The sequence below is a fragment of the Cantharellus anzutake genome (assembly GCF_015039405.1).
Source record: "Cantharellus anzutake strain C23 chromosome Unknown EI90scaffold_147, whole genome shotgun sequence".
NCBI classification, from domain to species: Eukaryota; Fungi; Basidiomycota; class Agaricomycetes; order Cantharellales; family Hydnaceae; genus Cantharellus; species Cantharellus anzutake.
The window spans coordinates 57,629-72,398 of record NW_024067097.1 but is presented as its reverse complement, the minus strand read 5'-3'; the positions used below and the strand labels follow the sequence as shown (position 1 = coordinate 72,398).

At 46.5% G+C, this 14,770-nt stretch overlaps 1 protein-coding gene across 1 annotated transcript; it reads left to right on the top strand.

Moving 5' to 3' along the window:
* Positions 1-7,967: 7,967 nt before the first annotated feature.
* Positions 7,968-9,002, top strand: EI90DRAFT_3294209 (uncharacterized protein; the record flags this gene model as incomplete). Its single annotated transcript, XM_039067420.1, has 6 exons — positions 7,968-8,219; positions 8,294-8,402; positions 8,465-8,558; positions 8,620-8,722; positions 8,786-8,914; positions 8,941-9,002. Exons 1-6 carry the CDS (start codon positions 8,012-8,014, stop codon positions 9,000-9,002), a joined length of 705 nt encoding a protein of 234 aa, XP_038908613.1. The 5' UTR covers positions 7,968-8,011.
* Between the last annotated feature and the right edge of the window lie 5,768 nt (positions 9,003-14,770).

The window sequence follows — 14,770 nt, the reverse complement described above, 5'->3', positions numbered from 1 at the left end:
TTTTGGCTAATTCTATTTTTATGGGTTAGTCTAAAGTTTCTAGGAATTGACTTACAGATAAACCGAGCCCTGCGGAGCTGTTCCTTTATTGAAATTTCTTAATTTGTCTAGGTATAATTCTGTGTAGTGTTGTTTAATTTGGAATTTAACTTGAATTAAATCTTCTACTTGGTGAAGTTTCAAAGATTCTACTCAGTTAATGGATTTGGATTGTGTCTGGAGTGTCCCTTGAGTTTGTTTTATTTTTGTCTTATTTTATTGCTTGTTTTAACAGTAGCAAAATAACTGTTTTGTGTTTACACTTTGAAATCTGGAGTGTTAACCAGCTCTCCTGTTGAAATATCTACTTAATATTTCTCTCCTTAATTGCTGCCTTTTACTACAGTGGCAATCTTAACTGTATATCACTTTTTCGCACTGGAGTGACAACCAGAAATGCTTGAGAAAAATAATACTCTATTTTCTTACTTCTCTGAGGGGGGGGCAAAAAGTCGCAGAAAGGGTCTCCCTTTTATACTCCTTGGGTCGCCTTCCTTTTTCACGCTCTACCTTGTATTTACAGGATTTATTTACAGTGTATTTTTCTCAAACTGAATAAAAAATGAAATTTTCACGCTATAGTTCTACTGCACTCAGCTGCGCTGAACTGCGGCTCTACTGCAGTCAGACTGCGCCTAGAATCCTTATTGTCCTTCCTTGCCTAAGCTATGTTAATGGTTAATTAGAACTTGACTGCGCTGCATTTGTCGCAGTTTCCTATTTCAAATTCCTCATATTTACCATTAAATTTGCTATGACTCGGTGATTCTGAATTCAAACTTCGTATTACTATGCGTATGGCTGCGCTGAGACCTTCAGCTGATTTATTCCATTTTTATTCAGTGACATTTAGTAAAAATGAGACTTGAAATGGTAAATGAGTGAATTATTCAGGTTTAAAACCAAAATAAAAAGTTGCTAGTAGTCAAGAATTACTCAAACGAATGTATTGTAGCTCTCCACTTCATTAGAATATTGTTCCCTAAAATTCCTGCCATGGTCCGTCGTAGTTTAGTGGTTTTCGTGGATTTCATTCATCTTCCCTGATTCCCCCTTGTATTATCACATCCTGATCCTCCATATGTATTGTTCGTTGTTATAGTAGGTCGTCCTCGAAGATATCATATTTTTATGTATTTTATTTAGGGCTCTGGACCTCTTGAAGCTGTTTTCCTGTGCGTTTTCAGGTTTCTAACTTCATGTCCTTGTATCTCATTCATTTCTGGATGTTTTCTCACGTTCTTGGTATCATAAATTTTCATTTATTCCCACCTTTCCAATGGTACTAAGGTTGTGTCCTATTTCCTGGTATTCGTTGAGTTAGCAAAAGTTCGCGCACACATTCGGTAATCACGTGCATCGTTCCCATAGTCGTTCGTATGCGGGTGCCGTTTCCGTTTAATTGTTCGGGATTTATGATATGCACGGGTGTTTATTTCTTTCATATGGGCTTCTGTGATTTATTTCAGATCTTTCCCTCATGATCTAAGGTTGTTTTACACTTTCCGTGCTTTGTTTTGACCGGGCTCTTCCTTATTTGGACGGAAATTGGTCTTCGCAATCTGCCGAAGTGCGGATCTTGGTTCTGACGGCTGGTTCCCTGCACATTGCCACCCTCACGTGTCATTACACATGATGCGGATTTCTATATTCTCGTCATGGGTATAACTTCACAACGGCTGGACCATTTGGGCTGAAAAATTGCATAACTATAGTTCCCCATTTTTCATAATTTCCGTGTAAATTTCGTTGTATGTTTTAATTATGGATCCTACGCAAACATCGTCTTTTCCCTGAGCTCGGACTTTTGATGTCGCTATTCCCGTTATTGGATATCTCATTAATGCATGATCCTTTTATTATGAAAATTTGGGAGGATTAAGATTAAATCCCTTCCTTTCTAATGGGCTATCAAGCTTGTCTCGGTCGTTACTGGTTAATCTTTGCGCTTGCCTTTTAGATGTTGTCCTTGTTTTGCAGGAGTTTTAGTCATATCTCCGTCGTTTATGGGTAGTTTCCCCTGTAATTACTTTCATTGGGTCCGTTTGGGGGACATCTACATTTCCTATTATAGACACAACTTTAAATTTTGCATTAGTTCCTGAGGAATCCTTGTTCTGTGGTACTTCCATCCTTGGCTACGTGTGCGGACGTGGGAAAGTAGTCTCCGTGGAGGTTCTCTGATTGTTTTTATAGTCAAATCTTGGTCGATTGTCCTAATTCTTGGTTTAATATTTGCTATAAATTCCCCCGAGAATTCCGTCTCGTTGATGGTAAGCTTGAAGTATTTTTGCTATTTTTCTTTCTTTCGATTTATCGCGTATAGTCATAATAATTCGTTAAAATTCATTAAAATTCAGGTCCTTCTATTTTCTCCTATCTACTTGTTGTATGAGGTTTTGTGATTTATCTGGCATATTTCCATAATGGGTTTCCATAGTGTGACCGTTATTTCTCCTACAATGCACGAGCTGGACATAGCAGGGGGTCGCCCGAGGCACCCAGGCTGGGTGTGTCGTGAGCACGCTGTGGGTGGGTCAATGGTACATTGATACAGGGAAAGGTTGTCCATGTAGAATAAAGAGAAAATAAAGAGAAAGTGAAATACATGAAGAGGAAGTGAAATGGGGAAAGAAAGAAAGAGGAAGGGGGGGAGGAGGTAGGAGAAGACTGGGTGGCGGGGTACTGGGTGAAGTGGGGCCGGGTGGGGCCGGGTCAGGCGGGTGTGCCCTGACAGTTTGTCAGGGTGTCAGAATCGCAATTTCTGGGCTTGTTTGTATAGTAGCAGGGATTCCTGCCTACAACACACAGGTAGGGACCTGGGTGCCTCCATAACTGTGGGGAATTTAACACAAGGGGAAAGAAAGTTGCATGCAGTAAGAAGAAAATAGTGGATGAAGGGGAGCAAGGGAATTGCTGAGGTCATGTTGGCTCTTCATATATATAATTTGGTTCCAGGCTCCTAGCAATGATGGTTTGGCTTAGAAGCTACTGCTGGCTTCCATGCAGCCCTGTATTTAGATGGGTTCTGGTTCAAATCCTGTGTATTACTTTTTTTTTTCCCTTAGAAAATGGATGAAAAACTTCCAATTCCATGGGGTGATCAATGTCATGAAAATGTACATTGGGCAGCTGCTTTTGACTTTGTGATTGTTAGAACAGGGCGAGTGTGGACAATTCCAGAGTGGAACCGGAGACTTAGCAAGGAGGGACCTTGGCCTCAGCAACTCAAGGGGAGTGCTGTGCCATTGCTGTTTGTCCTTAATTTCAGACATGGCGAGTGAGAAGTCTCTGGGGGGCATTCTGGTCGATTTTAGACTGAGGGTCAATTGAGTATGTACAAGTGCCTACATATAATAATAGAGGGACGAAAGCACAGGAAAACAAAGGTGGTCTGAAACAGAACAAAGGTGTCTGAACAGAGACAAAGGGAATTATGGGAGCAGAGTGGTACCAAGGGTCAAGGGTTAGACTCTATGGTACATCCAAAAGGAGGTAAGGAGGGCAAGGCACAGAGGGGCAGGAGGATGAGGTGAAGTGGGGTTGATGACTAACTGGCTAAATGTAAAGAAGCAGTAGTCCAAATAGGGGTGAGGGAGAAGTATATACTACAAGTGGTGAAGGTGTTGAGGATGGTCTGTGAAGCTTGGAGGTAGTGGAGCTTACAGAGGTGGGGTTGGAAGTCCGAGGAATATTGGCAATGGTGTTTACGTGAAATGGGGTAACCAATGCAATGGACTTAAGCTGAGGTGGAGTCAAAGTCCAAGGTCGGGAGCATGATGGGATCTCAGAGCGAAGGTACAAGTGGTGTCTGAGTATGGGGTACAGGACAGCGGTGGAAGGTCGTAACTTGGTGGAGGTTGGTGGAAGAGAGTTGGAAGGAGAGGAGGGTGGTGTTCAGTCCGAAGGTGGGGATCAGAGCAGATGGGGATAGGGTAGGACTCCAGAGGTGGTGAAGAGGAGGGTCCAGAAGTCGAATTGGGATCGGGTATGTACAGATATGACAGTGATCAACCCCAGATCCATGGTTGAAATTAACCCATTATATATTACTTTTAGGACCGAGTCCATGTGAGGTCTACTTGGTCTATGTAAGGAATGGATGTCAGGGATGGATGATGTGTGCTTTGTGCACATTCTGTTTATTCTTTTATTCTTTGATAATCCTTGTAATAAACAATGTATAACACCTGTATGTACATATATAGTGTCTGGGGTTGGGAAAAGGGGCCTTGCTCTTCTCCTCCCCCCCTGTCAAATACTAGCTCCATACAGTCTAGCTCTTGACAGCCTGAGGGTTGAGGAGTCACCAAGGCTGTCAGAGACCAGATGCGGGACAAAGGAGACATCCCCATGGTGGAGGGCTTTGGCCTCAGCGACTTAGACCAGGAGCACTGTGCCTAGTTCCATGTCTGTGCCCTAACTTACTTACTGGCAAAGAGATCTAGAAGAGGGAAACTCTAGCTGATTTTATCACTAGGGTGTAACCTATCTACAAGTTATGTATATATAGTTACATAGGGGGCAGGCCCATGAATGGTGGGACCAAGCGGAGCAGAGCTAACAGAGTTACATGTTAGCCAACTGAATAATACCGATGAGTCGGGTTACAGGGTTAGTGGAGTGGCAGGCTATGACCCAGAAATGGAAAGGAGGGATTTGTCAGGGCATGCCCCGCCCGACCCTCGCTCCGCTCCCCCGCTCCGCACCGCTTCTCCCTCTTCCTTTCTCCTTTCCCCTTTCCTTCCTTCCCTCTTTCTTTCTTTCTTTCTTTCTTTCTCACATGGACCACCTTTCCCGCTGCTCAATGTATCACCGGTGCGCACGCCCATTTCCCCTCTTGTATCTCGCTGTTCCTATATCGCTGCCATCGCCGCCACACTTACCCCGCACCCACAGCAGGCCCTCTCAGGATCTCCCGCGGAGGCACCCGGAGAGCCGTGGCTGTGTGCGAGGGTGATGTGGCACGCCCCACGTGACCGATCCTGCATGTATATAATAACAGCTGGAGTGGGAACTGAAGAAGTAGACTTCTTCTCACATTCCCACTTCAGGCAAGTAGTGTAGCCTTCCCTTTTAATAATAACTCACATTCCCACTTCAGACTAAGTGGTCGGGGACGCTCACCCTGCGACGAGATTGCCGCTACGCACAGCCACTACTCGTCCCACCGAGTCCCGCACGCTGGGACCTCACCGCTTTCGGAGCTGTCCCTGACAGGATTGGCCTGAAGGTAGGCTTGCAGGGCAAGCAAGTGAATTGCCCAGTGGAGGTGGGGGTGTGCTAGCGGACATCAGAGCTGTCTGGAGGCCTTCGGGACTCTGTACTTAGGGAGGTGTAGGTAATATATTGGATTGAGGGGGTGGTGACCATCAAGGGAGTTGGAGGTGATTGCGGAATATGGAGGCTCCAAGGTTAGTGACAAAGGAGCAGAGGTAATCCGGAAGGACCAGAGGTAGTGGAGAACGATGGCCATGGATGGATATGACAAAGGCCGGCACCCCAAACGGCCTTACAGTCTAGTGGGTTATAGTGCTGTTATGAACCTATTGCCCCCCCCCCTTGTTTGATTCATTCTTGGTGGATTTTTTTTGCCACAGTTATTACTTCAATGTATATAATACCAATAAGCAATGCTACACTAACTGCACTAAACAAACCCTATGCCGAGCATGTTCTACAATACACAAGTGCTGCCATGGTAATTAATAATCTTGGTTTTGTAATTGGGTTGGGTGGGAAAATGACAGGGAGGGGATGATGAGACCCCATGCAATGAATAATTATTACATAATAACATCACATGTAGGCAATGGTTGTTGGCTGGTTTCTAAATCAATTCCCATCATTTTTTGTTTGGCCTTGATGATGTGCATATTTCCCTTTGCACTCATTTCAGGGGGGCTTTTTAGGTTTTCTTCCTATGCACAAAATTTTTGGTTTTTGGTTTGAGATGCGGCTTCCAACACTCCAGCTACAGGCGACTTTTACATTAAGTTCATGCTCATCCCTGTCCAGGGGTCGATTTCCCACTAAAAACCCCATTCAACTCACTTGCAGCATCCAGCAACACCCTCAGGAAATCCAGGTGTTGCTCCACCATGCTGAGAGGTAAGGATCGGAGCCAGGGATTGAATTGAACACCAGTCAGCATCTGATCATAATTGACGTATGTATGTGTTGTAAGACAGCAATGGTTGGTTCGACACTTTAGCACAAGGATACCCAACCTACATTATCTCGGTGAGATGCCTGATGATTGATGTTAGGTTTATTTCTAGTCAGTCTCTACTGTCTTATCACTATATGTTTATTTTGTTGATGAGCGACACTTGTGATCCCGGAGCTGGACTATGAGTAATGACTAGAGGTAATATACATAATATATGTTACAATGATAAAGCAATGAGGGAATGTAACTAACTAACCTCAGTCTCAGCCAATATGCGTGAAGAACTGAGGGAAAAGGAAATGAATTCAAATGAATGAATATGTCCATGGCCTGGCATGGATTAGTCCGAAATAATATAAAAGAGAAAAGGTGTTGTGACTAAGTAGTCACGCTACTGCGGAAATGTGGCTGTATGAAAACTCATCCAGCCTCCCATAGCACACGGTTCCTCCAACATATTTAGCATTTATCTTCCTTTTTCCGACCTGTTGGTCGCTTCACTTTCCTTTATTTGTAATAACTTTCACTCCTGTTACATTCGAGTAATCGACACTTAAAAGCTCGATGTTTACTTCGCTGATGCCCTTAGTTCTCATTGCGTTCACAACCACGAGACTGAGTATTATTCCATTCTAGTCCGCGTTAGTATTGTTGGAGAATGGATATCTGTTCCCATCGGTATAGAGTTTAACAGCCTATACCGGCATGGTCAAATGGGCGAGTTGTGTAATGGTAGCACACTGAGAGGTCCTGGTTTCGATGCCAGGCTTGTCCATGATTTTATGTCCTTGTCTTGTGACCTTAACTGTATCATTCAGTTGGATCTCACGGAGTAAGTCCCGCGGGGCAACGTGAAATTTCTTCAAGTATGTACAATGAATCAAGTTTGTTTTTACATTGGTGTAGACTAGTGTGCTTGCTGAACTGTTAAAACGCTCAAACGGTGAGAAACGGCACTGCCGTGTAGCGTCTGATACCTGAGGCTTTGAATTACGGGGTGGCGGTGTTACTCCCCGTTTACATTCATACCCCATCACCAATACATCACATGGCCACATGGGTTCCCATCAAACGGGACAATCCCGGCTGAGCGGAGTTGTCATGAATGAAGAAAGTAGCCAATGAATAGTCATCTGCGTCAAGCGGAGTCAGACAGGAGTTATAACTTATTATTCATATGGTGGAGATGGTGATGAGAGCCATAAGCGACAGGCACAGGCTGCTAGGCAGGTACCATGACCAGCCTCTGTAACAAGCTGCATCCTATCAGCACTCCGCAGCATGCTCGGCAGGTGGGCCGTGACCGAGTCCCTGGTTTCATAAGAAGTATCGCTAATAAATTTGAATGAACCCCTGCGGGGGGCGTCCACCTTGTTGTTGTCCAGCGCTCAGCCTCTCTGGGCGCAGAAGAAAATCTAATTGGAAATACAATGACCTTGTAGATGAGCGCTAAGAACTGATGTTCACGTCGTTTCCGTCCACGCCCACCTTTCCTTTTCGACGAACATAACACCCGAATAATGGTTGCACTCCAGATTCCTAGACGCGCAACGTGCTGCAATTCTGCGCACTTGCACAACTATTCTAGTACTGATAATGCCGATACGCGCACAGATATGGAGGATTAAGCGAGATCAATATTCAATGTTTCGCCATTAATCCATTTCTTCCACCCCAGGTTACCTGGGATTCCTCATTTACTTAAGGGCTTGGCTTGGTCGCTTGCCCCGGCGAGTCGCGACCAGCGGAACTCACTCGCCTCCTTTGTTCTGCCCTCGAGCTACGGCGGGGTTTCCCAACATGTTCAAGGGCGCTGCTCTTTTTTTGCTTCTCCTTTGCACTGCTTCTGTCTTCACCTTCCCTTTTCCCCAACGGCAGGTGTTACGCCGCCTTGCGCCCCAGCTCCGGGACCCTGTGCATGGAGAAACGAACGCGAAGCGACTCGAGAGGGGCTTGCCTCTTTTACCGCCAGCTAGGAGGTGGAATGCTGAAGCTTCACGAACTGAGAGTAAGTCTACAGTCACCTTCACTGACACGTAGCACGAAATGTGTGGCGTGACTATAATGCGGTTTGATCTCCAGCCGCCAAAAGGGCACAGGGCAGCGACACATACCACTGGCACGGCAAAATTCAAGTAAATGCCACGAATAATGGAAACTTAGTTGGATACCTCGAACTGGGCACCAATTGGTGGGTTTCGTCCGCTTTCTTCAGTCATGTCGCATCTGTGACGCCTGCCTGTCTCTTGATAGGTACATGGTAGGTCTGGAGTCGAACGCCGATACTTTCTCGGCCGCATTTCATAGATATGGCATCAGCCATAGCGTGAGCTTCCAGAGTGATTCAGTGCGTTATCTTTTCTTCCTCTGTTTTCCATTGAGTTTGATTTACAAATGCCATTCTCCAGAAAACTCTGAGTGCCCATCCCTATTTGGCAGGTCTCATTGATCGGGGGGTTGCACTCGGTGGGGGAAAGGCGAGCTCTGCTTTTTTGGGATCTTCAGTGCAAAGTACGTTGGTCCAGGCCTAACCCGATCCAATTCCGTCAATTTCCCCTTAAACGTCAAACGCAGCTCAATCCAATGATCCCCCTCAATCTGATGGCGCAGTTTCCGTTCCGGGACAGTACTATGAGACGGCGTTTTGGGATTACGATCCTACAACTCAAAATCTCACACCCAAATGGGTGGATGTTGATAACAGTGAGTGTCTCCTTTATTCCATTCAGGGATTCATACCCTTGGTGGCAAAGGGCCTCTCTATCCACATTGCACAGTGACACTCACCTAGGACACTTCCACAGACACGCTAACGCTAACAGTCGTGTGTGAAAAGTGGTATGGTGATAAGAAGATCTATCTCACGGCAGATGCGCACGGCGTCATGATTGCTCATCGTTACTCGCAAAACGTGGTGCGTGAACCATCAAAATTGGTCTCAGGTTGTGTATGAGGCTGGGCCGCTAATTTTACGTGTCTCTTGCAGACTCTCTCTGCGGTTTGAACCGGGACCGAGCTGAGAACCAAACCATGGTTCGGTTTTGACCCAGTTCTTTGATGGTTTGGTTTTGGGTCTCTAAGTTAGGGGGAAATGTAAACCAAATTGAACCATAGAACTGTAGGAATATAGTCATGCTCCAAACCCTATTAATATCTTATGTCACATAAGTAAAAATACATGCATTCATGAAGTCTATTTCATTACAGCAAGCCAAAGAAGAGTCGGTGCATCTAATTTCACAGCATGTATCAGGATCAATTTGGTGAAGGACAATTTAGGGAAATGATGGGTGCCCATCAGTGTGTCCCAATGGGACCCACTTCACTCAGACCACAATCACCATAAGCATCATGGATAAGTCCTAAAGCTAATGGCTCAGTCTCAAGCTATATGTGTAAGAACTTGTCAGGGTCTGACCCTTGTCCAGAGGCAACCCAGTGAGGAGGTCCAGCAGTCACTGTGTTAGGAGAAGATTATTCATAGTCAAATAGTACAGGAATATTCTGTTGGAGAATATAATATGTTCCCAATAGTATAGAGTTCAACAGCCTATACCGGCATGGCTCAGGGGCGAGTAGTGTATGGATGCACGCTAGAGGTCCTGGGTTTGATACCAGGCTTGTCCATGATTTTATGTCCTTGCCATGTGACCTGGATTTGAAGCCATTTGAATTGGAGCTCCAGATAAGTCTAGTAGTCGCACTGGATACAATTTCGACATATTTGTGATATTCTCTGTTGTATTGCACACTTACTGATTGCAGTACCAGGCCCAAGTGCAACTACAGGAAGCCTGTGACCATTCACTATTTCAGTTTGTTCTTGTTGTGTCTATCCTCCATTCACCAATTATTCCAACTTTTATTTCCTCAGACATTTGGTCATCCCCCAAATTTTTGAAACTTTGTGAAATGACATTTTATTGCCATGTTTCCTAGTAGGATTTTAATTTGAATCAAGTTTTCTGCATTGGTTAACTCAGAAAAAATGTGCAAGGAAGTTTTGTCCCAAATGCACCCCACCGGGCCCTCAGTGCTGGGTGATACACCTGGGCACTCTCAACCCCAGGTCAGTCCCTGACAATTAGTTGTTATTATATACAGGTCACATGACAATATACTATACAGAGCCCATAAGAGGTTAGAAATGGAAAATTCCCATTTCCATAACATCGATGTCCCATCCACCTCACCTGGCCAGAACCAACTCCAATCCTCCATCGCACCTCCACCTCTGGAACTCCGGTCACATCTCTGCCCCCGGACTTTGACCTCCTCCTCCATCTTATCTCCTTGTATTCTTTATTGCATTTCATTTATTATGTCTAGCCAATATTCCGGACTTTGACTTCCGACTCTGGACCTCCAGAACTTACTCCGGACCCTGCAGTCTCTACTGTATGGTGTCATTTAATCCTCTTGTTGCTTCTTCCTTATTTAGATGGCTGCTTCCTTTCCATATTAGTCAGCTGTCATTCTTCACAACCCCCTCCACTCCTTCCCCTCTTGGCCTTGCCCTTTTGGGAAGCACCATAGAGTTCCAACCCTTGACCCTTGGGGTTGTTCCCTCATCCAGTCCCCCTTTGTCTCCTTCCAGTTCCCTTTGTTCCCTTTGGGTTCTATTTGTCCTCTGACTCCACTCCTGTATTATTATATATACACTCTGTACATAGTTTCCTGTACCCTGTCAGGGACTGCATGTCGGTTCACGATGATAGAGATGTTCCCGAGAATCCTAGTCATTGTTAACGCTGAGGCACCACCCTCAGTGGAGATAGAAGTTATATACATGGGTACCGCTACCCACTAGAGCATGGCTACGATGAGATAAGAGATAACTGATAGAATGACGACATGAAAAGATAAGTATTCATTTGGATAATTGTAAGCGAGGCATGGGAAGGGGTGACATGTGGACAGAAGAAAGGAAGTGGGAGCTAAGCGAGATTACCTGCATTCTTTGGATCTCTCTGGATCATCTTACAGCAACTCCCTTCCAGCATAGGGAGTCAGGGTAGCCAGTTAGGCTGTGCCCCCAGTCTGAAATCAATGAATAGAGAACCAGAATCGACTGGATTGTCCCCCCAAGAGACTCCCCCTTGCTAACCTGAAATCAAGGACCACCTTAGACAACAAACCAGCAGCACAGCGCTCCACTTGAGTCACTGAGGCCAAGGTCCCTCCTTACTGAGTCCCTTCTCTGCTTCCAGACAATTATGCACTCTATAACATGAACCCAGTCTCTGACACTGGGGCCCATATGTGCCAGATGTGCTGGTACTGGTTGCATGTCCATATGGATCGAGCTGGGTTCTGGTACAGGAGTCCAGAGCCAGAGGTGTGGAGCATCACAAGCTCTGGTCTGGAAGGCACAAGGTTGGGATCGGACCCAGAGTAAACTGGAGTCAGACTGGAGGTAGTGTTGGATGTTGTGTTGGAGCCAGAGGTAGAGTGGGCTCTCAACAACCAACAGGGGGAGGAGGTGGTGGAGGATGTGGAGTTCTGGAGGAGGAGATGGAGGTCCGGAGTTGTATGGATATGACAGTTCAGGATGAACAAGGATGTCCCTATAAACAGAGGGCTACAGCCTCAGTGACTCTGCCAGGAGCACTGTGCCCAGTATCACGTCAGTGCCCTAATTTGCAGACTGGGAGGAACTCTGGAAGAGGGGGGATAACTCTAGTTGATATTTTCACTGAGGTGTAACGTATCTACAAGTAATGTATATATAGTTACAGGGGGAGTCTAGGTGGTGGGCCCATAAACAGCAAGGGCCAGCGGAGTGGACCTAATGGGGTTACAGGTTAGCAGGTTATAACCCAGAAGTGGAATGGAGGGGTTGGTCCGAAGGTGGACTTGCAGGGTAGGCAACTAAATGACCAGTGGAGTGAGGTCACCAATGCAGTGGACTTAAGCTGAGGTGGAGTCAAAGTCCAAGGTTGGGACCATGATGGGATCTCGGAGCAAAGGTATGAGCAGTGTCCAAGTATGGGGTACAGGATGGCAGCAGAAGGTCGTAACTTGGCAGAGGTTGGCAGAAGAGGGACAGAAGGAGAGGAGGGAGGTGAGAAGTGAGGAGAGGGAGGTGATGTCAGGTCTGAAGGTGGATATTGGAGCAGACGGGGGATAGGGTAGGACTCCAGAGGTGGTGAAGAGGAGGGTCCAGAAGTTGAATCAGGATCGGGTATGTACAGATATGACAACTGTAAGGAGTGGTGGAAACACTTGCCCCATCCTTCATCTTATATCTTTATTGTATATTTGTTGCATAATAAATATGTATAAACATTGTATATATGGAAGCGTGGGAATGTAAAAAAGGAAAAATTAGCCTTTTACTTCCCCATTGAAAATACAGCCCATTATAGTGTATTCAACGGTCTGGAAGTGTGAGGCAAACATAATATCGTGCATATAGTGTGATTAAGTAAATAACTTACAGGCACACACCCTGACTAGCCCGGACCCGGACCTGCATGTGCACTCTGCCCTGCATGCTCCATGCACTGCATGCTCTGGGCCCGGTTCCCAGACTTCCAGATATCTCCGGAAGTTTTCACCATATTGTGGCCATTGTGGGAAAGTGAGAAGTTAACCTTCTTCTCACTTTCTTACCCACAGTAGGCAAGTGTACTGTCATGGCCATGCACTCTGGCCCATTAGCTGCCCATCCCAATGCCGCCTGAGCCTGTTCCCACTGTGTGAGCGTGAGCATGAGCCCCAACTTCATCCCTAAGGTGACAAAGGTGGTGGCAGGAGATGGATATGACAATTTGCTTTGAGACTGAGTTGCCCCACTTCACTAGCAATCTCATATTCCTTCACCTCCTTCAACCTGACACCTGGGTTCTCTATTCAGGTTACCCATTAGACCTGCCCTGAGACCCTTCAGTACCATCCTGGAATCCCGACCCTGTAGGCTCCCACCCCACTACACCTTCCTAACAACCTCATCCCCTACTCCATACCTCCCCACTTCCCAATGTCACCTTCTGTCCCATCAGAACATTCAGAACCTCTGGATTTGCTCAGACCTCCTGATGGATTTCCGATGTCTTATTATATACCTCTAAACCCTTCCCTTCCTCATTTCATTTAGTGGAGTCACCCAACATTCCTTGGATATGTAACTCCAGCTTCAGAGCTACCCGCATCCCCTGGTGACCCTGCTCTAGTCATCTTTAATGAGTCATCTTCCACTTATAGCATGACTGATGTCTTCTTTCAATTCAGTCAGCTAACTTCACCTTACCCATTTCTCATTCCCATTTATCCCCCAGCCTTCTACTCCACCCTCCTAGACCGACACCTCAGTTCCCCATTAAGGATATCGTTTCGGTATCTTTCGGTACCTGTCAGTATCACTTGGACTTTGACTAAAGTCCTTCTCCTCCTCTTATATATACTGGTAGATTAGAACCCATTGTACTCTAGTTCTAATCTCGACTAAAACATACTCCTTCCCCCTATGAGTGACTTGTGTCTCCCTCTTACAAGATACCTCAGACCTCTGAAATTAAGGACTAATGAAGACATAATGGAGGCACAGTGCTCCTTTCCGAGTCGCTGAGGCTGCATCCTTCTTAGAGCCTCTTGTAACACCCTGCAGACCCGGGCTTCCTGGAGAAGCTTCAGTTCACTACCGGAGCTCTCAGAACCCCTCTAGTTGAGCCCTGTCTGCATTAGGATCTTGTCTCATCCTTCATGGGTTTTGACACTTTTGGACTTTGTCATAAGTCCTCTTTCCCCTATGTCTTATATGTTGGAGAATATAATATGTTCCCAATAGTATAGAGTTTAACAGCCTATACCGGCATTGTCATATCCGTGCATACCCGACCCCTACCCGACTTCCGGACCTCCACCCTCTTCACCTCCGGAGTCATACCTTACCGCTGCCGTTCCGATACTCACCTCCGGTCCTGGCAACACACCTCCTCTCACCCCCCACGCCACCTCTGCTCCTCCTTCCCTCTCCTCCCCTATCTCCGTCCGCTCCGATACTCACCTCGGACCGAACGCCGCCCCTCTCGCCACCCTCCTACTACTCCTCCTCCTCCTACTCCGCTCCTCCTTCACAACACCTCCACCCCCCATCACCCTCCAACGCTTCCCCCGTCCGCTCCGATACTCACCTTCGGACCTGACAACTCTCCTTTCCGCCACTCCTTCTCCCTTACCTCTCCCCTCTCTCCTCCCTCTGATACTCCTCCGCCGCCCTCCCGCCAAGTTACGACCTTCCACCGCTGTCCCGTACTTCGTACTCGGACACCGCTCGTACCTTTGCTCCGAGCCTCCGTCATAGTCCCTACCTCGGACTTTGACTCCACCTCGGTCTTAGTCCATTGCATTGGTGACCTCATACTAGGTAAACACCATTGCCAATATCCCTCGGACTTTCAACCCCGCCTCCGTAACCTCCGTAAGCTCCGCAACCTCCGAGCTTCGCGGATCGCCTTCGGCACTTTCGCCGCCTGTAATGTATTTCTCGCGTTTACCCCTCATCCCTATTTGGACTACTGCTTCCTTCCATTCTAGCCAGTTAGTCATCATCCCCAC